This window comes from Schistocerca nitens, chromosome 2, assembly GCF_023898315.1.
Source record: "Schistocerca nitens isolate TAMUIC-IGC-003100 chromosome 2, iqSchNite1.1, whole genome shotgun sequence".
NCBI classification, from domain to species: domain Eukaryota; kingdom Metazoa; phylum Arthropoda; class Insecta; order Orthoptera; family Acrididae; genus Schistocerca; species Schistocerca nitens.
The window spans coordinates 74,123,610-74,149,779 of record NC_064615.1 but is presented as its reverse complement, the minus strand read 5'-3'; the positions used below and the strand labels follow the sequence as shown (position 1 = coordinate 74,149,779).

The following is a 26,170-nucleotide window of genomic DNA, read 5'->3' as shown; positions in this document are numbered from 1 at the left end:
TTTCATTGTATTGATTTACCACTGTTTTTTGCATATGTCTGACTGTACTACCTAGATCCGATCTGCAGGAATGTTGTTGTTAGGTGTCATAGATCCGTCTATTTTTTGGATACTGCACCCAGATGTATTCTTCTGAAAACAGTGTGTTCTTTTATCTGGTTGGCTGGTCTAAGCTTTATATAAGATCTGTCTCTAATCAGTTATTGGAAAGAACAGTTTTGTTTTTTAATATGCTTATAGTAATTGCATTAACAAATTCTTGTTCATAACTGTTTTGATATGCTATATGCTATATAACTTCATATTAAGCTATTTGAGCTTCACTAGTATGGCACACTTCATACGTATGGTTCACCATGGCTTGGAATGCTACGGATTTATATTTCCTTGGGTGACACGACTGCCTATGTGTAACGAGATCTGTTGTGCTTGGTTTTTGGTAAATATCAAAGCCAAGTTTTCCAATTTTTTACGGTCAATTGTAGGTCCAAAAAGGTAAAATGTCAATCTCCATCCATTGCCCAGTACACTGTATCTTTTTGTTTATAGACTATTTAGATCCTGGCAAAACCATAATATAATATGAAAACATCATCATCATATCCATTCCATCAAATTAATCTCCTGACATGCTGACAGAACTTTACCATGAAATCTTGCTCAAAGTTAGTTACAAAAATATTTGCTAAGCAATATGCAAGTGGCAGTCCCGTGGCTAAACCTTCTTGTTGTGAGTAAAAACCAGGTGTGTGTCAATAAAACAACCACTTTCCCAGCTGTCAGCAGAAGTCTTAACGTCATGCCTTTCAACAGCTGTGGATGCCCAGAATATAAAATTGATCCCTGTGACAGACCAAGGTCAAGACCTACCTAATCCGCCCAGCCAGCGCTTTGTAGTCCATTCCTGTCACAGGCTTATACTACCTCATCAAAGGCCGGGAAACCTGTGAAAACAGGCATGTCACATAGCATCTCTGTTGCAAACACTGCACAGCTCATCGTTACGTCAATGTGACTACCAACCAGCCGTCCTCCAGAATGGATGCACATCATGAACCTGTTACAAGAACAAAGTTGACCGCCAAGTGGAATAGCATACAGATGAGCATAATATGCTCAATTTTAATGGCTGCTTCATTACCCTGCCATCTGGATCCTTCCCTCCACCACCAATTTTTCTGCACTATGCAGAAATGAGTTACCCTTACAACACAGCCTTCACTCCATAATCATCCTGGCCTCAATCTCCAGTAACCTTTGTCCCCTCACCCTCCACCCAACAATTTCCTCTTTCTCCTTCCAGTAAGTTCCTCCCAATTCATGTTCCCATGTCGTCACCACCATGTACCATTCCCCACTGGCTCCAACAACTGAGCATCACGTGCCTAGCCCTTGCATCTGCCACTCCTTCCTCCCACATTCCTAGCTGGCAAACCTGCTGCCTCCCTCTGAGCCACTACTTACCCCCCCCCCCCAACCCGTCTCTCTGCCTCTCATCGCCCTTTTTTTCCTCTATCCACTCCGCCTGACACAACCCCCACTCTGGTACCGAATGCCGTGGGTTTCAAATCCATGCCAGACAGCATGGACCTCAATTACCACTAGAGGTCTCTGCAGCTGTCGTGCTGTAAGCTGTGGCTGCGCGCGCTCCTGGTCTGCGTATAATGTGACGGCGCCACGGTGGATCACGTGGTCCCAGTGGCCAATAGCGACGTACCCTATCATGTATTTAAGCACCTGCCTCTCCCTCAGTGAGGCAGTCTGATATTCGCGTGAGTCTATCGACATCTCACTTACAGACAGCGCGTTTACTTTGCTTGTCTCCGTGTACAAGTGGACGTTGTTGATTCCCGAGGTTTTTCGCTTCTGACCCCGTTGCTTCTTGCATGTTGTTGTTTGTAGGGTCTTGCTCGGTCGTCAGTCATTGTTCGTGCCCATCCTTTGCCGTTCATCCATTTTGTTTGTTCGCGGGCCGCTCCGTTCAGTCCCGCTGCGCTTTTGTTCTCGGCAACCCCGCGACCGAAATGGTCACGGTTACAACATCCACCACTCACTCAGCTGACGCATTGTAGGGGTGCCATAGGTATGTGTGTGCGGGAGGGGGGAGCTCTAGCTCAAAAAAGGATTACTGTGCAACCTACCACGTTTCCTTTCTTTAAGCCTTTGCCTGCAAACAATTTTACACTTCTGCTGTAGTTCTTAATTGAACAAAATCAGCAGGTGTGAAGGTAATTTCAGGGGTACCCAACATGGGAGTGTTACAAGGTCCTAATTGTTTATAATAAATGTAAATGACCTACTCTTTAACATTGGAAACTCCATGAGTTTCTTTATGGACAGTGCTGTTGTCTTGTGAGGAAGATTGTAATACTCGAAGATTGCAGTGAAATGCAGAAGACCTACAGAGGATCAACAGTTGGTGTAGAGACTGGCAATTGATCTGGAATGTAAATAACTGTAACATATTATCTATAAATAGGCAGTGAGATCCTTTACTGTTTAATTACATTGTGGGCAATAAATCACAGAAATGGTAATAACTGTAAAATACCTGTACGTAGTGACCTAGTGGATTGATCACATAATACTCATTTAAAAGCAGAAACCAGTCTGAGATTTGTTGGAATAATAATAAGGAATGTAATTCACCCATGAAAGAAACAGTTCACAAATCACCAGTTCACATGATTCTTGTGTATTGCACATCAGCTTAAAATCCTTACCAGATTGGGTTAGTAAAGGAGACAGAGAAGACCCAAAGTGGCAGATGCTACAAGATAGGTGCTGTGCTTGATTTAGAGGTTTACTGTTAAAATTCTGAGAGGGTATGTTCCAAGAAGAGTTGGACAACATATTGCTTTGTCCCATGTAAAAAGTAAGTAAATTGACATCAGCCTGAAGGTTGGTTTGAACACTACAGTGCATTGCTGGACATGGTCCTACAGGAGTCGGTAAGCCATTGCCTTCCTCTGACCTTTGAACTGGCTTACTCAGCCAGTTATAGAGGGACCTACAGCCTAATGTGGACCACGGTGTAACACAGCATTTTTCACATTAACAAAAATTGCCAAAGGTGAATGAAGTGATATGTGACAGATAAAAATCCTGGGACTGACTGAGGATCAAACCCAAGACCTTTCGATCTGTAATCTGGCACTTTATCAAGTATCCACTGAGCTGCTCCCACATAACACTCATCAAATGACCATTACCAGAAAATAAGATAAGTTAGAGCTCATATGGAAACACCCTTCCCATTTGATTTGATTTGTTTGGCAGAGGGAGATGAAGCAATAATGATCTTAGCCTGCTATTGCCAACTCCGAAATTGAGTATATTGTGCAATTTCTTTCTCTGTCATTCTAGTAAAGCCAGAGTAGTAGGAGACCCTTTACTAATTCTTTGTTAGACACAATTTCTTCAGCAATTAATGATCTAAATTTTCTGTCTCATTTGGCCTCCAACACTTGATATCAAAAGATTAAATGTGATGTGGTTTCATCTCCCTCACCACATGGTCTACACTTAGGGACTTCTTTCTCTATATCCATCATGTCCAGGTGTTTCTTGAAATTTCCATAGCCAGCCACTAGTCCTACATGAGTTTAATATGGTTCCTGTTCAATTCCAGGATTGCAGAACTTCACTTAAAACATTGCTTCATCATTGTTAACTTGATGTTTCCATTATTGGAACTTGGTCCAATACCCTGTGTGCTGCCTACTGATCCAGCTACGTAGTTTTGATATTTACCATTGCCTTAGTGATGGTTAAAGTGGATTCTGGTCCAACAGATGGAGTTATTGCTTCTGTCCTTGTCAGCCCATCTACTTGCTCATTGCCTCATGGCACTGTGCAATGGTCTTTGATCTCATTGCAGAGGCTGATAGAGATTTCAGAATTGCTTGACAGTCTGAACAAATATAGATGCCATGATCCTTGTAGCTGCTACACAGTTCCTCCCCTGTACAAACACTGATAGCACATATTTCCACCTGCTCTACTGTGGCCAACTTCACTTACTCTGGACTGTACCCTGAGCCAGCACCTTCATCTATTTTCAACCCATAATTAAATCAGACTACATGTCTTCCCTGAATGATATCGTGATTTGTCCTTCCACTGCTTCCTGCTTCCAATTGTTATCTTGGAAGATTTATTGAAACATTTAGAAGTTGTATAGTCAACAGACATTTCACCAATCATTCCAAAATTTACCACATTTATTATATTGGGGTGGGGTTCTGGACATCCTAAAGGTTTTCAGTTACTGCCAGAACCTGTTTACCACTGCCTCCATTGTAAACCAGCATGGCCTCCAAAAGAGCAATGTGGATGTGCTTCTAATTCTACTTTTAATGGCTAAGCAGGTCAGACATTGCAGCTTACCAAGCTCCTTAGCAGCCACCTTCTGTTCTCTTTTACTCCACCAAACTATAGTCTCATGAATTATCGTAGTACAGAGATTTTTATTCAGTACCTACTCCTGCAGATTTGACCCCAGTTTTTATAACATGCCTTTTTAGTGCACATAAGAGCACCTTTTTTTGTTGGAATATATATTCTTTATGCAAGAGGTCCATGACAGTTTTGCATCCAGGATTACCCCAACATACTTCACAATACCCTCTTCGGTAGAATTTTGTTGAAGAGCTTAAGATTCCCGTACGTGTCCAGGATGTGCTTCCTTGTGAACAGTACTACAACAGTTTTCCTGGGACTACCCTTAGATGCTGTTGCTGCACCAGTTTTGCACAATATTCAGAGCACATTGTGCCATTGTTATTCCGTTGTTATTAGGTACTTGCAAATTTACTGTGTTACAATGACTAAATTGTCTGTGTATCTTTGGCAAAAGTAGTCTCTAGTATTTAACTCTTTAATGGGTTCATTCACTACTAAGTTCCACAGTACTGGGTACAAAACTCCTCCTTGTGGACACACTATTGCTGTTTGTGCCCATTTTCTCATCCATAATGATGGCTTCTACATTTTGTCTGCTCAGTACAGTCTTCATCCACCTGCATATAGCGGTCTCACTTTTACACATAGGAAATACTGAAAGTCAGCTTATATATTAATAAATGAGTGTAATGCAAGTCTTTCAAACTTAGCTGATTTTGTGACATCTTCTTCACTAATATACCGAAGGTGAACGTTGTAGCCTCAGTTTATTCCAGTAAAAACAGTGAAAATATGGAGTACATCAAAGCACATCTGCATCTTCTTGTTGAGGTGGCTAAAATTTAATGATACTTGCAATCTGAGGCCAATTTTATGCTCAAGATATCTATGAAAAAGTATGGTTAAGATGGGAAGTGATTCCTCCATATCTTGGAGCCTCATCTGCTTTTGGAGATTTTGATTGTTCCTCGTCACCATTCTGACGTATATCTGTATTCTCATTCTTTGTGTAACAACCTGTAAGATTACAGTTCAGAATTTTGATATTTGCTTTACATAGGTTTCCTGATGTAACTGCTCTTGGTGTCAGACATAAATATGTGGCAGACGGAGAACCTCCTAGCACCAAAAGTAGTTGTGGTTGTGAGGTGGCTTGCTTGCACAGAGCCATTATACAGCCTTATCACATGGCCAGGTACATGGGCTGATCAACAAAGACTGAGGTTATGTAATGTTATCTGCTGATCCACACAGACAATCACAGCAGCTGTGTTGACATTCACTTCAGTCAGAACAAAAGCTCAAGCACTAGGCCTATCTTGCTTGACACATACAAGTTTTCCTTGAACCAACTAAACACTGTTGCACGAGGCAGTGCATCTTCACCATATGCTTACTGTAGCTTTTTGTAAGTTTTAGTGGCTGTATGGTTTAAATGAACACAGAATTTTATTGCACTTACTGCTCCTCTCACTTCACCTTCATTGTTTGATATGTAAAATGCAAATATCATCTGCAAAATAGAGCATTACTACCAACCTACCAATACAAGAGTGCTGCTGCCTATGGGCATTATTCATAAAAACCCGCTCTTTTCAAATACTGGGTTGAAAACTCGACTGATACTGTCTGGCTGGAGATGTGTGTGTGAATTTTTATCCACTTTTGGCATAGCGATGTCCACTTGGGAACTGTTTGAGGTCTTTCCTTGTGTGCCCACTGTTGGATGATAGCCTTAATTCATTTTAATCTGAATAATTAGCAGCTCAGCTTTCTTTTATGTATGGCTGTGTTCCATATTCTTTGGAGAACACTGCAGTTTCTATTATGGTTTTAATGTCCAGTATTTCTTTATCATTAATAACCATAACATATGATAACAATCACCCTGTTGGGAACTTGTGTATGTGTATTTCAGTTATACACTTTATACAGCAATGCATGATATGACTGCAAAAATTCTGATTTGGATAAAAGGTTTCCCTCTGAAAAATATATCTTTTTCTCCATTGGGAATCCTGTGTGAGATATATGACCTAACAGTTATTGTAGATAATTTTGATTACTACTTCTCTTTCTACTGCTACTGAGTATCAGTTCCATAAGCTTGTACTTCTTATTAGTACTGGGACCTGAAGCTTATTCATCAAGTCTTTTCATTACGCTGATCCATATAATTAAAATCTGATAGAAAATGGTGGAATGGCAAACTAGTATTGAAGACTGAAAGTAAAACAAATTAGGCCATGGAAGTGAACAGAAAGCTATTGGGGATTCATTTTCAGTGTAGAATACATCAGCTACATTTCTGTATCATTTGTGCTTGTACCACTCTTCAGTTGTTCAACTGTTGTAGAAGTATAAGGAGCATGCCACAAGTTCTAAAATGCACTAGCTCTGGTTGTAATGGAATTACAATACAATGGAAGGAACATTTTAAGACCTCTCAATCTCAGCATGTTTCTTTTTTCTTTCTCCTAGGGTGAGATTTTCATAAGACACTTTGGGAGGCTATTCAAATCTTCTTACCCGTGCATTTTTTGTCACTTTCTTTCTCTGCTTTTCTTCATGAAATTTTTTGTATTGCCACCATAATATATTTTAATTTTCTTTTCTTTTAATGCTGTATGTATACTTTGTAGGAATATTGGTGACGGTAGCAACAACATGAACTGTGGATTATGTTATATTTTCTTTGCTGGTAGAAATAATTTATAAATTAGGTTCACTGTTTCAGAGAACTGTCTTCATTACTGGAACAACAAGATTGAACATATTGTGTAGGCCACACTCTTAAGAGTCTCATGCCAGGACTGGCTTGAATTCACAGTTCTTGATGCCATCTGTGAAGACAGGATCACCCAGGGGTAATTTCATGTTCTCGAATTCAGATATTCATTCTTGTGTTGATGTAGTTGTTGTTCTGGCTTCGTGAAATAATCCAGCTGCATAGGTGTTTTTGTATTAGGTAGCATCTTATTTTAACTGTTTCATTACATTAGGTGGCAATATATTATGAACTGTTCGGTATGTGTTGTGATAGTAACAACTATTACCCTTGGTAAGTACAGTGAAATGAAAAGTCAGCCATCATGCTGTTTCAAGTTTTTGTGCTGCACAACTGATGACAAAAGACTCCTTTCACTGCTACTTTTATTGCTCTGTTCTTCCTTACATGTAACTCCCATATCATTACTACTCTAGCTGTGACAGCCAGGTCTACATCACAAATTATTTATGCTCACATTCCAGAGGAGCATAGTTCTAAACCCTGTCAAGTCATCCATATGTAGGTTTGCTGTGGTATACTTAAAACACATTAATGAAATGCTGATAGGTTTCATTTGCAAAGACCTTACTCAATTTCCTATCCCACCCTTGCCCAACCTAAACCAGTGCTCCATCTCTAATGGCCTTGTCACCAGCAGCATGTTTAACCTGAGTCTTCTTTTTCTTAGCTGTCATCTGTACTGTCAGCAGATGAAACCATCCATGTCAGCTGAGGTCTGGATTTTCTTTTATCCCGTGACTGTTTATTCAGTGTAAATACATAAAACTGCAACTGGTCACTTTTTCAAATAGTTATTTATTCAGTCCATGAATAGGTTTTTGAACCTTTTCAGGCTTGTCTTCAGATGGTTTTCGATACGTTACATAGCTATTTCTAGCATAATGCTGGGTGGTGGATGCATTATGCCTGAAATAGCTATTAACTTATTGAAAACCATCTGAAGGTGGCCTGAAAGGGTTCTAAAACCAGTTCATGGAATAAATAAATAACTATTTCAAAAAAGTAACTGGTTGCAGCTTTATGTATTTACATGACTTTTCTCTATTTAGCCCAAACTCCAATGCATGTCTCTTACAGAATACACTAGTAAAAATGTTACTATATTATATTTTTAGAAAAACAAAGTTTAGTTTAGTTTGCAGTATTTAATAACTATTAGATGCATGACCAACAAACTTGTTACCAAGATAACCAGATACTGATTTTGACGTGCTACAAAGATATTTGCCATATAGCTAACAATGTGTTGAAACTGTGTTTTTATTACAAGATTTAACCTTTAGGTCAGTCTTATCATAAACTTGTTGCTAAATTACTACTAATACATTGAAAAAAAAAACAATATGTAATGGTTGACTGTACAACCAGTGCACAATACATGTGCAGGCTCTCCCCATATCTGTTTTTGTTGAGTTCAAATCAAATCTTTCTCCTAGCTAGTGAAGTCGATTTTTTTTTTTATCACCTTGCAACTATCCCTTGTTTTACATATGGAACCAATCCATTTGGTACTGAAAATAGAATATTTCTGCTAGTGTCCACATTATGATAATCAAATTAATGCCTGAAATTCCATGGCATATCATGTACAGATTGTTTTGTTTGGATCTCAGTCAGGAAATATGCATTACAGCCATCAAATATAATTGTCTGCGTAATGTAAATGACATCCATAAAATGTCTGCCACATCCAGAAATGTTTTCCAACTGCCATCCTGTGTTCAGTGTGATGTATGATTATGTAATGTACTTTATTGAAACTGACACTTTCTTTTTTATTGGGAACACTGCTATATAGTACCTGGAGTGAGCTGCAATGCCAAAGTGTAGTATCAACTTAAAAACTAAAGCTATTGATGTTAAAAACCTGGACTTTCCATTGTTTGATTTTAGCTATTCATACTATCTTTCCCAGCCATTTCCATGCTGAATATGAAGTTCTACAATTGATATGTAAAGAAAAATGTGAATAAATTACTCTGAACAGAAAATCATGGCTCTTTGCGTGATGTAATAAATTACATTAAATTAAACAATGGAAATTCCACGCTGGAATAATGACAATATTATGAAAATGAAGACTGCTACTCCTCCTCCCCATCCCAGCCTACATCTTATCCCCCACCGCCCAGATTGCTTCTCCCACATGCGCAGTTGCTCACAGTCTGAAGTCAGTGGCCAGACACAGTGGTCGTGCACGAATGAGGTGTTTTTGAGTGAATAAGAGGGAGTGTTGTCTACTTCAGAAGAAGGCCTTTTGGCCAAAAGCTTACTTGTTGAGCAGTCTTTTTGTTGTGCCCATCCATGACTCAACATCTCCACTATTTGGTGAGTAGCAATCTATCCTTTCCATAATATTGTCAAACTTCAGAATTAGTTTAAATAAACAGCGCTATTGTTTTAGCTCAGTGTATAAGTTTGTTGCATACGCTTACCCTTCAATTTGTCTGCTTTCCTGTTCCACAGACAAATCAGATTGAAATAGCATACTTTCATTGGTTGTTAAGGTACGCATGTGGTGACTTGTATGAAGGCTGTTTCAAGGATGGTGTTCCAAGTGGTCATGGTGTTCATAAGCAGGGACATTTCATGGCATCAGTAGCATCTGTTTACATTGGAGAATGGGTCTCAGGTGTGAAGCAAGGATATGGAGTCATGGATGACATTGTAACAGGTTAGCTTTATATTTTTTATTTACTGCAAAATACATTTCTCAATATTTGAGAATGTTCTTATGTCTTTCATTCTTATGAAAAGTTATTGGATGCTTGTTATTGTCATTAGATTTAGAGGTAACAATGTGTATTATGAAAAGCTCTAAATTAGCAGTACTTCCAAGATGGAGATAAGCAAAAAATTGAGGACAGGAAATCATTCATGGGTGGCATGTAGGTGCTCCCTGCATGTGCGCACACACTTTTTACTTACAGCTTATCAGGTGATTTCCAAACTGATGCATATCTACAGTGACTGACTGTGGGTGGTATGCAAGACAGCGACAAGCCCGCCTAAAATTTTAAGCTTTCAGGTAGCCTCTGTTGCTACATGGTCCATGTGTGTGACTTGACCAGGGGGCACTCAGCCTTTTGAGGCCAATTGAGAAACTGCTTGAATGAAAAGTAGTAATTCCATGCTCTGAGAAGCTGACAAAGTCCAGGAGAACAATGTGCTGACCCAAGCACCTCAGTACCCTGTTGAAAAAGTCATTGAAATGTGAAAAGAGCAATTGTTTCAACTTAGATTTTGTCACATACAGGTGAGATGGTTATGCAACTTCGTTCGCAAGCAACATTTTGTCTTTTGTTCAGACTCATAAATTTAAATTTCTTTGCATTCATTACAGCATATTGAGCAACACATCTTCCTTCTGTTCTTTTGTTAAACTGTGAGATTTTTTAAAAGCGTGACAATGACTTCCCACATTTACCATCCTTCTTAGAACTGTTTCCTTTATTAGGCAGAGTTGACCTAGTTTCTTGCCTCCACATGACACAATTGAGAATATGGTTCAGCAATAGTCAGGTTCATGTGCAGGAAACTCTACTGCAGCTGTTCATAAGGCCACCTGTTTTCACATCTGTAATCTTTTCTTAAGTATTGTTTGGTCTTTTGCTCACAGTACATGTCCACACTGCTGCAGACAGCTTTAGCAACCAAACAATTATTCAAGTTTGTGAATAGAATCTGTGAGATGGGAAACATACTGTCAGACTTTTGGAAGAATATCTCCAGTGCAACTTCAAAGATAGCAAAGGTAAATAAATGTGAGGACTATTCCACTCTCCTCTTGACAGCTCGTGCATCAAAGTTCTTGACAGAACAATATACAGAAGAATCAAAACTAGACTTCAGGATCTATTAGATGACAATTTGTTTACCTTCAAGAAACATAAAAGGCACCAGAGTGGCAGCTCTAACATTGTGCTTGATAATGGAAGCAAGACTTAGAAAAATCAAGACACTTTCTTATGATTTGTCAAATTGAGAAAAGTATTCTGTTATAAAGTGGTGGGAGATGTTTGGAATTCTCAGAAAAATCAATGTATTCCATAGGGCAGTGATTCTCAATCTGTGGAGCATACTGCCTCTGTAGGGGAGGGAGGGGGCGGGGGGGGGGGGTGATAATGCTAAATGAGGGGTGCAAACTTTATGAAAAGAAAAAAAATGAGTTCAAAAATTGATTTATCAAAAGGAAAGCAAAGTAAAATGCATTCTGACATAACAAAAAAAAAATAAAATTAACATTTACACTGATGTAATGGACATTTAAATAGGATTTGATCAGTATTGCACAGTAGATTTAATAATTAACTTTTCAATACTTAATTTTCCTGTGCATCCTATACTTCCCTAGGGTAATTGAGCAACTTTTCATATGCTGCCTGTAAGACAGATAGCAATAGAGGGCCATCCATTCTGGGTTTGTCAATGTGGTGGATATGTGTTGCAAAATAGCAATAAATTTACTTATTATTGATAATCTATAAGGTTTGTAGCTTTAGCATCAAAGTACATTATATAAGGGTGAGTCAGGAGGAAAGGTACATGCTTTGAGGGGTGATAGTGTTAGTGATTCTGAACAAAGAACTTCTTACGGATGTATGCCCTATTCCAAATGATTTCGGAGGTAGAACTCATTTAATATCACTCTTGTACATTTCTCTTGAATAACTCGAAAACCGCACCCTCCAGCAAAAATGCGTCGCAGTACAAAATTAAACTATATTAAATTTCCTACAAAAAAGGTCCTATTCATTTTTTTCCTCAAGAACTTGATAGGCTACAAGTGTCCCATATCAAACTGTTTGTCTCAAATTGATACCTCAATATGCTACCTCAAATTGGCCTACAAAAATTAAGTAAGCTACAGCGCACGCGTGTCGAGTAGGTTTTTCATCATTCTCGCGCTCTCTTTGCACAAACCATTAGTTCTAGAGGAGAAAATGAATAGGACCTTTTTTGTAGGAAATTTAATATAGGTTAGTTTTTTACTGTGGCACATTTTTACTGGAGGGTGCAGTTTTAGAGTTATTCAAGAAAAATGTACAATAGTGATATTAAATGTGTTCTATCTCGGAAACCATTCGGAATGGGGCATACATTCGTATGAAGTTTTTTGTTCAGAATCACTAATACTATCACCCCTCAAAGCATATACCTTTTCTCCTGACTCACCCTGTATATTGCTTTCATATGGGAGGGGGGGGGGGGCAAATGTGCTGAGAAATGCTGCCACAGGAAAAGACAGACAACATACAACATGTACAACTGAGAGGGAAATGTAAGTGTGAAAGACCGATAAATAAGTGACCAGATCCAGATTAGGAAGAGCAGAAGGGAGAGATAAAGCCTTTCTCCCCTATTATTCAATCTGCACATCAAAGAAACAGTGAAGGAAATGAAAGAAAGGTTCTCTGATAGTGTTGATGTCCTCTAGTGGCAGCAGTAAGATTTGGAACACACTCAGCATAAAAACTGGTTGCTGTATAGTGGAAGAAATGAAGGAATTCTTTTATCTGTGAAACAAAATAACATGTGACAAATGAAGCAAGATGGATATGAAGAGCAGACTCCCCAAGGAATGGGGAGCACAGGGCAGCTGCAACCCAATTCCAGGCACCCAGGAGATAAAATTGTGAAATGGATGCTGCCCAGGGTGTGTTTGACATGGTGGGCAGTGTTGCGTAGACAGCAATCAAGTGTGAGCGGCATTGCGGCTCATGGAGGTGGGCCCGGTGGTTCAGTACTGCACCAGTGTGAAACGTGAAAGCACTGGCAGTCACGGAGGAGTAGCAGTAGCGGTGGTGCTGGTGCTGGTGCTGGTGCTGGTGCTGGAAGCAGTGGGGGCATGGGGTTTGACCAGTGTGATGTCAGGAATATGGCAGATGTGATGTCGATGGGTGCTGATAGATCTGTGGACAGCGGCCGCTGGCTGTGAGAGCGGCGGGGAGGAGCTGGAACGGAAAGTGTGAAAAGTTAGGGTAGGAGCTCAAGAGGTGCATGACGGCATGCAGAAATGTAGGATGTAGGCTAAGAAGCTATGAACAAGTTGCTGGATACTATAACACAAACTTGCATTTCACAGGCATTGAATAACACAAAAACATTACCTATAGGAGGGGGGGGGGAATATCCCTGGATTGCATACGCATTGACAACCGATACAGAAGAACATAACAATCACATAACTATTGCACAATAACTCTAAAAGCTTAGTGCAAATTGCTTGAATATACAGAACTGAGCCACTAATTAACACAATAGAATGATCCCAACAAATACTCCTCTGTGATACAGACAAGAGGGAGATTGAGTCAATAATTAAATCACTGAAGACTAAGGACTCTCATGGTTATGATGGAGTGTCTAGTAGAATATTAAAGTACTGTGCTGCACATGTTAGCCCTGTATGTAGCCATATTTGTAATTTTTCCTTTAGGAATGGTCAGTTTCCTGAGCGATTAAAGTACTCAGTCGTAAAGCCGCTTTATAAAAATGGAGAAAGGGATAATGTAGAGAATTTTAAACCTATTTCTATGCCATCAGTGTTTGCAAAAGTTATCGAAAAGGCTGTGTATGTAAGGTTAATTGATCATTTTATATCACACGATTTGCTATCAAATGTACAGTTCGGCTTTAGAAGTCATTTGACAACTGAAAATGCTATATTCTCTTTTCTCTGTGAGGTACTGGATGGGCTAAACAAAAAGTTTCGAACACTTGTCGTATTTTTTTATTTAACAAAGGCATTTGACTGTGTTGATCTCACAATATTGCTCCAGAAGTTGGACCATTACGGAATAAGGGGAGTAGCTCACAATTGGTTCACCTCTTACTTTAGCAACAGGTGGCAAAAGGTCATTATTCACAATGTTGATAACGGCTGTGATGTGGGATCTGAGTGGGGTACTGTCAAGTGGGGGGTGCCCCAGGGATCAGTGTTGGGGCCGCTCCTGTTCCTTATTTATATAAATGATATGCCCTCTAGTATTATGGGTACCTCTAAAATATTTCAGTTTGCTGATGACACTAGCTTGGTAGTAAAGGATGTTGTGTGCAACATTGACTCGGTTTCAAGTAGTGCAGTACATGACCTCAGTTCATGGCTTGTAGAAAATAAACTAACGTTAAATCACAGTAAGACTCAGTTTTTACAGTTTCTAACACACAATTCAACAAAACCTGACGTTTTAATCTCACAGAACGGGCATATGATTAGTGAAACTGAACAGTTCAAATTCCTAGGTGTTCAGATAGATAGTAATCTGTCGTGGAAAGCCCATGTTCAGGATCTTGTTCAAAGACTTAATACTGCCATTTTCACTATTCGAACGGTATCAGAAGTGAGTGATACTTCAACCCGTAAATTAGTCTACTTTGCTTATTTTCATTCACTTATGTTGTATGGTATTATGTTTTGGGGTAACTCTTCCCATTCTAGAAGGATATTTTTGGCTCAGAAACGGGCGGTTCGGGCAATAAGTGGTGTGAGTTCATGAACCTCTTCTCGACCTCTGTTCACGAGTCTAGGTATTTTGACATTGGCCTCTCAGTATGTATTTTCCTTATTGTTGTTTCTTGTTACCAATATTAGTTTATTTCCAACAATAAGCAGCTTTCACTTGGTTAATACTCGGCAGAAATCAAACCTCCATTTGGATCGGACTTTGTTAACTCTTATGCAAAAAGGTGTGCAGTATACTGCTGCATCCATTTTCAATAAGCTGCCACTCGAATTCAAAAATCTTAGCAGTAATCCACGCGCTTTCTAATTGAAACTGAAGAGTTTCCTCATGGGTCACTCCTTCTATTCTGTCGAGGAGTTCCTCGAAAAATTAAGCTGATTCTCATTGTAGAGCTGATAGCGTTTGCTTAAACTTGTGGATTGATTTTCTTGCAGGTTCATGAACATTTATTTTTATCTGTTATTACTTTTTATGTTGTAAGTTCAGGTACTGACACGTTCCAAGACCTTGAAGATTTCCTCCTCAATTTGGTCCTACGGAACTTGATTTAAAAATAAAAAAAAAAAACAAAAAAAAAAAAAAAAACGCATGCCATGTCCATGTAGGGGAATGGCAACACTGTCAAAGATAATGGAGAAGGCCAGGCACAGTTAGGGCTTGCGTCAAAATTTGCACGAAGGCACAACCCGAGGCCTGGGAGAAAACATGACTGGATCGGTGTCGTAAGCAGAAGTGGCTCGACCGGCCACCAGAATGACTGCGGAGGTGTCGGTGTTGTCATCGTCGTCATCACTGTCGAGAGGGTCGGCCATTATAGGGTCAATGACGACAACACTGATGAGAGCTGATGTCTGCATCAGTAGTGCGGTCAGCTACAGCGCCAGTGATGATTGGACTGACGAGGGTGCTCATCTTATCGGCAACAGGAGTGATGAGCACAGGAGTGCTGGCTGTGATATGGCCGTTGGTGATAAGATGGACAAAAAGGCTGATGATGTCGGTTACGGAGTTCGTGATGGCAGGAGGACCGGCTTGGACAGGGCTAGCGGCAGCTGGACTGGTGAGACAATTGGTGTCGGTGACAGGAGGACTGGTGACTACAGGTTCAAAATGTTCAAATGTGGCCGGCCGGTGTGGCCGTGCGGTTCTAGGCACTTCAGTCTGGAACTGCGTGACCGCTACGGTCGCAGGTTCGAATCCTGCCTCGGGCGTGGATGTGTATGATGTCCTTAGGTTAGTTAGGTTTAAGTAGTTCTAAGTTCTAGGGGACTGGTGACCACAGATGTTAAGACCCATAGTGCTCAGAGCCATGTGAACCATTTATTTGTTCAAATGTGTGTGAATTCCCAAGGGACCAAACTGCTTAGGCCATCGGTCCCTAGACTTACACACTACTTAAACTAACTTACGCTAAGAACAACACGCACACGCCGGGCGGGGTGGCCGAGCGGTTCTAGGCGCTACAGTCTGGAAACTGCGCGACCGCTACAGTCGAAGGTTCGAATCCTGCCTCGGGCGTGGATGTGTATGATGTCTTTAGGTTAGTTAGGTTTAAGCAGTTCTAAGCTCTAGGCGACTGATGACCTCAGAAGTTAAGTCCCATAGTGTTCAGAGCCATTTGATTTTGAACAAACACACACCCATGCCCGAGGGAGGACTCGAACCTCTGGTGGGATGGGCCATGCAGTCCGTGACGTGATGCCTCAAACCACGCGGCCACTCCACACGGCTGACTAAACGACTAATGCCAACAGGAGGGCTGACCATGACAGGGCCAGCATCAACAGGAGCGACATTGAGAGGGTCGGCATCTGATGATGGTACATGCGAGGGCTGGGCTGAGAAAAGAGGGACTTCACCTGTAGAACTCTGTAAGCATGAAACACCTGTAGAACTCTGTAAGCAAGAAACTGACTGCTGCATAGCATGACAGCATTGCAAACAACCAATCTGAAGGTGGCCCAGCTTGCCACACACAAAATTCGTGGAATCCCAGTCTGGACACTGTTCACGAGCATGTTCACTCAAACACTGTGGGAAAGACCATCTTCCACTAACCACAAAATCTATACACACTAAGGATGGTTAAAAACAATTGTCACTACAAAAATATCCATCTAATCATTCCTCCAATCAGTCATAGTCTGTGTCCTGCAGATGAAAGACTTGGAAAAACTAACTACACAAACAGAATAGTTATGTACCTACTCTTGGAATAAAGTGAGCACTATGCTGTGTAGCTTCTATTCCATATGCCAGAAGGTGCATCTCCAACTGTTGGTTGACAATGTGTAGCCCAGTCCTTTCTGTGACAAACCCCCGAAAAGTTGGCACAAATGCAGGACAGACTTGCCGAGACATGGCTTTTGAAGCCAAAATGTGAGTGAGATGAGTTATGCCGTGTAGCTGTTTCTTAATTTGCTGCCCCTGTAATTCAATGGTTTGAGTCAAGGACAGCGCCGGTGATAGGACAGACGTGATAATTTAATAGGACACTCAAACTGTACATGAAAATATACTGCCAGTCTTGGAACTTGAACTGTCAGATTAGTGTGAAAAAGTCACTAAATCACCACTGAAAATAATACAGACCTACATCATCAGTTAAGAGAATTACTTTTGCAGCAACACATAAATGGGACTACCAGGAAGTAGAAGTACCAAGAAATATGTATCTGGAACCCGCATTGACTGAAACATAGCCACCATTTCTAGAATGAACTTCAAACACACACTTGCCTGAACTGACTACCAAAACCATTGATTACAAATTGTGACAACATAATAAGCATGAATAAGCTGCCCTAGCAAATAAAACTAACATACAAGCAAAAATCCATTTGCTTGAAAACAACTCGAACAAGTGGGGAAAGAACAGAATGCTGCTACAGCAAACAAACTAACACACAGCAAGAAACACAAAAACACTTTGTCACTGTTGTATACAACAATTGCAAAGATGCTGCAGGGAAGAGTACTTCAAAATGCACTTTAACTCACACGAGAAACAGCAGTGTAGAAATGGTGCAGTATAGAGTGGAGCGTTGTGATGGGTCTCAGCGAGTTCCAATTGATGAGTTGCATTTGTAGCTGGTGCCTGACCCATAACTGAATGAGCAATTGACTCATTGGTGAAGGCCATGCTTGGCTTTAAATACCCAGCAGGTGGAAGACCATCCATAAACCCGTGACATCCGGACGATACTTGCTTTCCCAGTACCAGTGCTGCCGGTTTCTTGGTGTGTGCACTGCTCAGAAACATGGCTGGTGCTCACCGTACAACTGATATACGACAGTAATAATAATTTTTGGTTGTTTTGTGCAGTGATATTAACAAGTCATTTAGAAAGAGACCAGTAACTCCCCAATCTGATTCTTTAAAGAATTAATAATAATAATAATAATTATAACAATAATAACAATAAAGCCCCTGGAAAAGATAGAATAGCAAATTTCTGGCTAAAGAAGTTCACCTCAACACATTCACATCTAACTAAATTATTTAACAGTTACATTGCAGACCCATACACATTCCCTGATACACTTACACATGGAATAACTTATCTGAAACCTAAAGATCAAGCAGACACAGCAAACCCAGCAAAATATCACCCCATAACATGCCTACCAACAATATACAAAATATTAACTTCAGTCATTACACAGAAATTAATGACACATACAACACAGAACAAAATTATAAATGAAGAACAAAAAGGCTGCTGCAAAGGAGCACGAGGATGTAAAGAGCAACTGATAATAGATGCAGAGGTGACCTATCAAGCTAAAACTAAACAAAGGTCACCACACTATGCATACATTGATTACCAAAAAGCTTTTGATAGTGTACCCCACTCATGGTTACTACAAATATTGGAAATATACAAAGTGGATCCTAAATTGATACAGTTCCTAAACATAGTAATGAAAAATTGGAAAACCACACTTAATATCCAAACAAATTCAAATAATATCACATCACAACCAATACAGATTAAGCGTGGAATATACCAAGGAGACTCATTAAGTCCTTTCTGGTTCTGCCTTGCCCTGAACCCACTATCCAACATGCTAAATAATACAAATTATGGATACAATATTACTGGAACATACCCACACAAAATCACACATTTGCTATACATGGATGATCTAAAAGTACTGGCAGCAACAAATCAACAACTCAACCAATTACTAAAGATAACAGAAGTATTCAGCAATGATATAAATATGGCTTATGGAACAGACAAATGTAAGAAAAATAGCATAGTCAAGGGAAAACACACTAAACAAGAAGATTACATACTGGATAACCACAGCGACTGCATAGAAGCGATGGAAAAAACAGATGCCTATAAATATCTAGGATACAGACAAAAAATAGGAATAGATAATACAAATATTAAAGAAGAACTAAAAGAAAAATATAGACAAAGACTAACAAAAATACTGAAAACAGAATTGACAGCAAGAAACAAGACAAAAGCTATAAATACTTATGCTATACCAATATTGACCTACTCATTTGGAGTAGTGAAATGGAGTAACACAGACCTAGAAGCACTCAATACACTTACACGATCACAATGCCACAAATATAGAATACATCACATACATTCAGCAACAGAAAGATTCACATTAAGCAGAAAGGAAGGAGGAAGGGGATTTATCGATATAAAAAACCTACATTATGGACAGGTAGACAATTTAAGAAAATTCTTTATAGAATGAGCAGAAACTAGCAAAATACACAAAGCGATCACTCATATAAATACTTCGGCTACACCACTGCAACTTCATAACCACTTCTACAACCCTTTAGATCACATAACATCAACAGACACGAAGAAAATAAATTGGAAAAAGAAAACACTACATGGCAAGTACCCGTATCATCTAACACAGCCACACATTGATCAAGACGCATCCAACACATGGCTAAGAAAAGGCAATATATACAGTGAGATGGAAGGATTCATGATTGCAATACAGGATCAAACAATAAACACCAGATATTACAGCAAGCATATTATTAAAGATCCCAATACCACAACAGATAAATGCAGACTTTGCAAACAACAAATAGAAACAGTAGATCACATCACAAGCGGATGTACAATACTAGCAAATACAGAATACCCCAGAAGACATGACAATGTAGCAAAAATAATACATCAACAGCTTGCCTTACAACATAAACTTATAAAACAACACGTTCCCACATACAAGTATGCACCACAAAGTGTACTGGAGAGTGATGAATTCAAATTATACTGGAACAGAACCATTATAACAGATAAAACAACACCACATAACAAACCTGACATCATACTCACCAATAAAAAGAAGAAATTAACACAACTAATCGAAATATCCATACCCAATACAACAAATATACAGAAGAAAACAGGAGAAAAAATTGAAAAATACATCCAACTGGCTGAGGAAGTCAAGGACATGTGGCATTAGGATAAAGTTGACATTATACCAATTATACTATCAACTACAGGAGTCATACCACACAATATCCACCAGTACATCAATGCAATACAGCTACATCCAAACCTATATATACAACTACATAAATCTGTAATTATTGATACATGTTCAATTACCCGAAAGTTCCTAAATGCAATATAACACATACCATACAGTTAAAAGGAAGTGACGCTTGATCAAGGTCCGTGTCACTCCGTTTTTAACCAGACTTAACATCTGAGAAAGTGAAGAAATAACAATAATAACGTGTGACGAGGGCCTCCTGTCAGATAGACCGCTCCCCTGGTGCAAGTCTTTCGATTTGACGCCACTTTGGTGACTTGCGCGTCGATGGGGATGAAATGATGATGATTAGGACAGCACAACACCCAGTCCCTGAGCAGAGAAAATCTCCGACCCAGCCGGGAATTGAACCCAGGCCCTTAGGATTGACAGTCCGTCGCGCTGACCACTCAGCTACCGGGGGTGGGCTTTTAAAGAATTAAACTCCCATGTCTGGAACAGCTTCGTACATATGATTACTTAAAAAATGAGTTGTTGTTGTTGTCATCATCATCTCCAGTCCAGAGACTGGTTTGATGCAGCCCACCTTGCTACTCTATCCTGTGCAAGTCTCTTCATCTCCGAATAACTAATGCAACCTACATCCTTCTGAATCTGCTTATCATATTCATTTCTTGGTCTCCCTCTATGATTTTTACCCTGCACGTTTCCTTCCAGTACTAAATTGGTGATTCCTTGATGCCTCAGAACATGTCCTTTTAGTCAAGTTGTGCCACAAATTCCTCTTCTCTCCAATTCTATTCAGTACCTCCTCATTAGTTACATGATCTAACCATCTGATCTTCAGCATTCGTCTGTAGAACCACATTTTGAAAGCTTCTAATCTCTTCCTGTCTAAATTATTTATCGTCCATGTTTTACTTCCATACATGGCTACACTCCATACAAATACTTTCAGAAAAGACTTCCTAACACTTAAATCTATTCTCAATGTTAACAAATTTCTCTTCTTCAGAAGCACTTTCCTTGCCATTGCCAGTCTACATTTTATATCCTCTCTAATTCGACCATCATCAGATATTTTGCTCCCCAAATTGTAAAACTCATTTCCTACTTTAAGTGTCTCATTTCCTAATCTAATTCCCTCAGCATCACCTGATTTAATTTGACTACATTTCATTATCTTCATTTTTCTTTTGCTGATGTTCATCCTTGCTCAATATACAGATTGAATAACATTTGGGATATGCTACAACACTGTCTCACTCCCTTCTCGACCACTGCTTCCCTTTCATGCCCCTCGTCTCTTGTAACTGCCATCTGGTTCCTGTACAAATTGTAAATAGCCTTTTGCTCCCTGTATTTTACACCTGCCACCTTTAGAATTTGAAAGGGTGTGTTCCAGTCAACATTTTAAAAAGCTTTCTCTAAGTTTACAAATGCTAGAAGTGTAGGTTTGTCTTTCCTTAATCAATCTTCTCAGGTAAGTCATAGGGTCATTATTGCCACACGTGTTCCAACATTTCTATGGAATCTAAACTGATCTTCCCTGAAGTTGGCTTCTACCAGTTTTACCATTCATTTGTAAAGAATATTCTTTAAGTCTGAATGTATTTCGCCTGTCTCATTCTTCTTGCTCACCAGATGGAAGAGTTTTGTCATGCCTGGCTCTCCCAAGGCTAATTGTAGTTCTAATGGAATGTTGTCTACTCCTGGAGCCTCTTATCATTTTCTCTCAATGCTCAGTCAAATTCTTCATGCAGTATCATATCTCCCATTTCATCTTCATCTACACCCTCTTCCATTACCATAATATTGTCGTCAAGTACTTCGCCTTGCATAGACCCTCTGTATACCCCTTCCGCCTTTCTGCCTGCCCTTCTTCCCTTAGGACTGGTTTTCCAACTGCACTCTTGATATTCATACAAGTGGTTCTCTTTTCTCCAAAGGTCTCTTTAATTTTCCTGTAGGCAACATCTATCTTACCCCTAGTGACATATGATTGTACATCCTTCCATCTGTCCTCCAGCGATCCCTGCTTAGCCATTTTGCAGTTCCTGTCGATCACATTTTTTATACATTTGTATAACTTTTCGCCTGCTTCATTTACTGCATTTTTATATTTTCTCCTTTCATCAGTTAAATTCAGTATCTCTTCTGTTACCCAAGGATTTCTACTAGCCCTCTTCTTTTTACCTACTTGATTCTCTGCTGCCTTCACTACTTCATCTCTTGAAACTACTCATTCTTCTTCTACGCTATTTCTTTCCCCTGTTCTTGTCAACTGTTTCCTAATGCTCTCTCTGAAACTCTCTACAACCTGTGGTTCTTTCGGTTTATCTAGGTCCCATCTCCTTAAATTCTTACCTTTTTGCAGTGTCTTCAATTTTAATCTACAGTTCACAACCAATAAATTGTGGTCAGAGTCCACATCTGCCCCTGGAAATGTCTTACAATTTAAGACCTAGTTCCTAAATCTCTGTCTTACCATTATGTAATCTGTCTGAAACCTTCCAATGTTGCAGGACTCTTCCATGTGTACAACCTTCTTTCATGATTCTTGAACCAAGTTAGGTATGATTAAGTTACGTTCTGTGCAAAATTATACCAGGCGGCTTCCTCTTTCATTCCTTATCCCCAGTCCGTATTTGCCTACTACTTTTCCTTCTCTTCCTTTTCCTACTGTTGAATTCCAGTTCCCCATGACTATTAATTTTTCATTTCCCTTAACCATCCGAATAATTTCTTTTATTGCGTCATACATTTCTTCAATCTCTTCATCATCTGCAGAGCTAGTTGGCATATAAACTTGTACTAATGTGGTAAGTGTGGGCTTCGTGTCTATCTTGGCTACAATAGTTCATTCACTATGCTGTTCATAGTAGCTTATCTGCATTCCCATTTTTTTTTATTAATTATGAAACCTACTCTTGCATTACTGTTATTTGACTTTGTATTTATAACACTGTATTCACTTGACCAGAAGTCTTGCTCCTTCTGGCACCGAACTTCACTAATTCCCACTATATCTTACTTTAACCTATCAGTTTCCCTTTTTAAATTTTCTAATGTACCTGCCTGATTAAGGGACCTGACATTCCACGCTGTGATCCATAGAATGCCAGTTTTGTTTCTCCTGATAACAATGTCCTCGTGAGTAGTCCCCACCCGGAGATCTGAATGGGGGACTATTTTACCTCGGGAATATTTTACCCAAGAGAATACCATCGTCACTTAACCACACAGTAAAGCTGCATGCCCTCGGTAAAAATTACGGCTGTAGTTTCCCCTTGCTTTCAGCTGTTCACAGTACTAGCACAGCAAGGCCGTTTTGGTTGATTGTACAAGGCCAGATCAGTCAGTCATCCAGACTGTTACCTCTGCAACTACTGAAAAGGCTGCTGCTGCTGCTGCTGCCCCTCTTCAGGAACCACATGTTTGTCTGGCCTCTGAGCTATGCCCCTCCATTGTGGTTGCATCTGCGGTACAGCTATCTGTACCACTGAGGCACACAAGTCTTTCACCAATGGCAAGGTCCATGGTTCATGAGTTATTGTGTTAAATATTTCATGTTAATCATGTAAAATATGGTTAAAGATGTAGAAACCTAATGATGTTAGTATTCTTAGTTTCAGATTATTCGCCCATAAAAAAGTAAAAGCAAAACTGATAAGCCTAAACTGTATGCCATACAATGATGTAATTTTATACGTATCTTCAGTGACGTAAGTGGATACCATCTGCAATATGTGTTCCAAATGGAGTCAGTAATAAAGAAACAATGAATTAAAATGTCATCCCTGAAGCGGTTGGTTTACTACACGAACAGCAAAAATGTAGTAGATGATTAACTTTTTTTCCATTCATTATTTTGTGGGAGTCGGGGGTTTGTAAGTGCTCTCATTCTCAAATAATTGACAAATATAGTCTGAGTAAATTGCACACAGTGAGTTGCACTGCCTGAAGATATATACGCAACTTTTAATGTTAATACCTTTCTTACTGCATTCACACTTTTACATACGGTTATATTTCTTAGTGAGTGGATTGTGACATCATTGTAAATTTTTAAAAGTCAGTCAGTAATTATGTGAAATACTGAAAATCATATTTTTGTTGCCCCAAGTAGGTATAGAATAGAATACCCACATCTGGGAGAGGTGACCATTACAGCCTTATAATAATATAGAATATATAATGCACAAATTGTAAATAATTTTTGCCTAATGATAAACAAAAGCAGTGAAACTGTTATGTTCTGATTCATATCTCATGACTTCCAGAGTTAAGCGTGCACAACCCTCCACACACACACACACACACACACACACACACACACACACACACGAGTGTGCACATCTTCACGTCCATAATTTCACTCTCAGTTATTTTTGCTCCTCACTACACTCATTTCAACAACTTTCTGGGTGCCCAACAGCCTGAAACAATAAAAACAGAGCAGCAGCAGAAACGTTCTTTGTGGGAAGACATAGTAAAACACAACATACGCAGTCTGGAACAGTGACAGACCTTTGTTGCCTTGAGTATTCCCTTGAATAATTTGAGTATTCCCCCAATGCAATAGAAACTATTAAATATTAGCATCTTTTCCAGCTCTTTCTTAAATGTATGTAACTTTTTTTATATTCTTTATTTCTGCAGGCTATGCACTGGATGTTATTTTAGGTCTGTATAGCAACCTAGCGAGGTGGCACAATGTTAAGCACACTGGACTCACGTTTAGGAGGTTATTGGTGCATTGGTGCATCCAGCTGTCCAGATTTAGGTTTTCTGTTGTTTCCTTAAATTACACAAGGCAAAGGCCTGTATAGTTCCTGTGAAAGAGAACAGTGATTTCCATCCCCATCCTTGAAATATTCTGAGCTTGTACTCCATCTCTAATGACCTCTATATCAATGGGACATTAAGCCCTAATCTTACTTTTTTTCTGGTATAAGGCCTTTCTACAATCTTGTCTGAAAATAATTCCTGCTTCTCACTTATAAATGCGTCTGTGTAATGTTAAAAAAAACTCTGTTGATTGTTGGTCTGGGACCCTTACCAATGTGAATGAATAAAAGATATACAGAAGATCTGACAGTAAGAGGCACATTTTCTCACTGGATCATTTAGTAAGTGCAAGAGCGTTACAGAGATCAATGAATTCCAGTGGCAGGTGCTACAAGAGAGGTACTGTGATCATAGTGAAGTTTACTATTGAAATTCTGTTGTGTGTTCCAAGAAGAGCTGGGCAACATATTATTTCCTTCTACAGACATCTCACGACATGATCACAAATAGAAAATTCAATTAGAGCTCATATGGAGGCTCATCAACAGTTATTCTTCCCACATATGATTAACAAACAGAGCAATACAGGTGACGAGAGGGTAATGATACCTGAAATATCTTATACCACACACTATAAGGTTACTTATGGAGAATATGTGTAAATGTAGAAGTGTATGATTTAAGGGCATGCACTTGCATATATATGCAATGCTGGAAGTGTCTTAAATTCTTTAAGAGTATTCTTGCACGTTACTATATTGGTAATCCTTTTCATTATCCTTATGCTGATTTTTTAATTTAAAATGATATATTTTCTAAACTTAACATTTCCCCAGAATGATGCATGATACCATAATGGGCAGTGCACATTTGCACAGTAAACATGTAGTGCTGATTCAGTGTTATAGTAGTCCTTGAACATCCTTAAGACATAATACAGTTCTTCAGCATTTTGTTCAATAGCTCAACATGCTTGTCCGATCTTAAATGATCATCTAACCAAACTCCTAGAACATTTGTGTAATGTGTCTGTTTACTCCCATAGCCCGCTAATTCTAGAATTACATTGTTTTTTGGCTCTTGTTCTTGTGTATCTAAAGCTGATCCCTAACCATTTTCTTCTCATTAATCACAATGAAACAATCTCTGAACCATCTCTCTGCTTCGTGCAGAGTCACAGAGACTTTATGCTGTAAATCAGCTGTATTATGTCCTTTAA

The 26,170-nt window shown here is 39.4% G+C and overlaps 1 protein-coding gene across 1 annotated transcript in view; it reads left to right on the top strand.

Moving 5' to 3' along the window:
• Positions 1-26,170, top strand: part of LOC126235735 (alsin) — a 234,067-nt gene that overhangs the window by 110,637 nt on the left and 97,260 nt on the right. Inside the window, exon 6 of the mRNA XM_049944514.1 lies at positions 9,703-9,869. Within this exon, the coding sequence (XP_049800471.1) occupies positions 9,703-9,869 (167 nt within the window). The remainder of the gene's footprint in view (positions 1-9,702; positions 9,870-26,170) is intronic.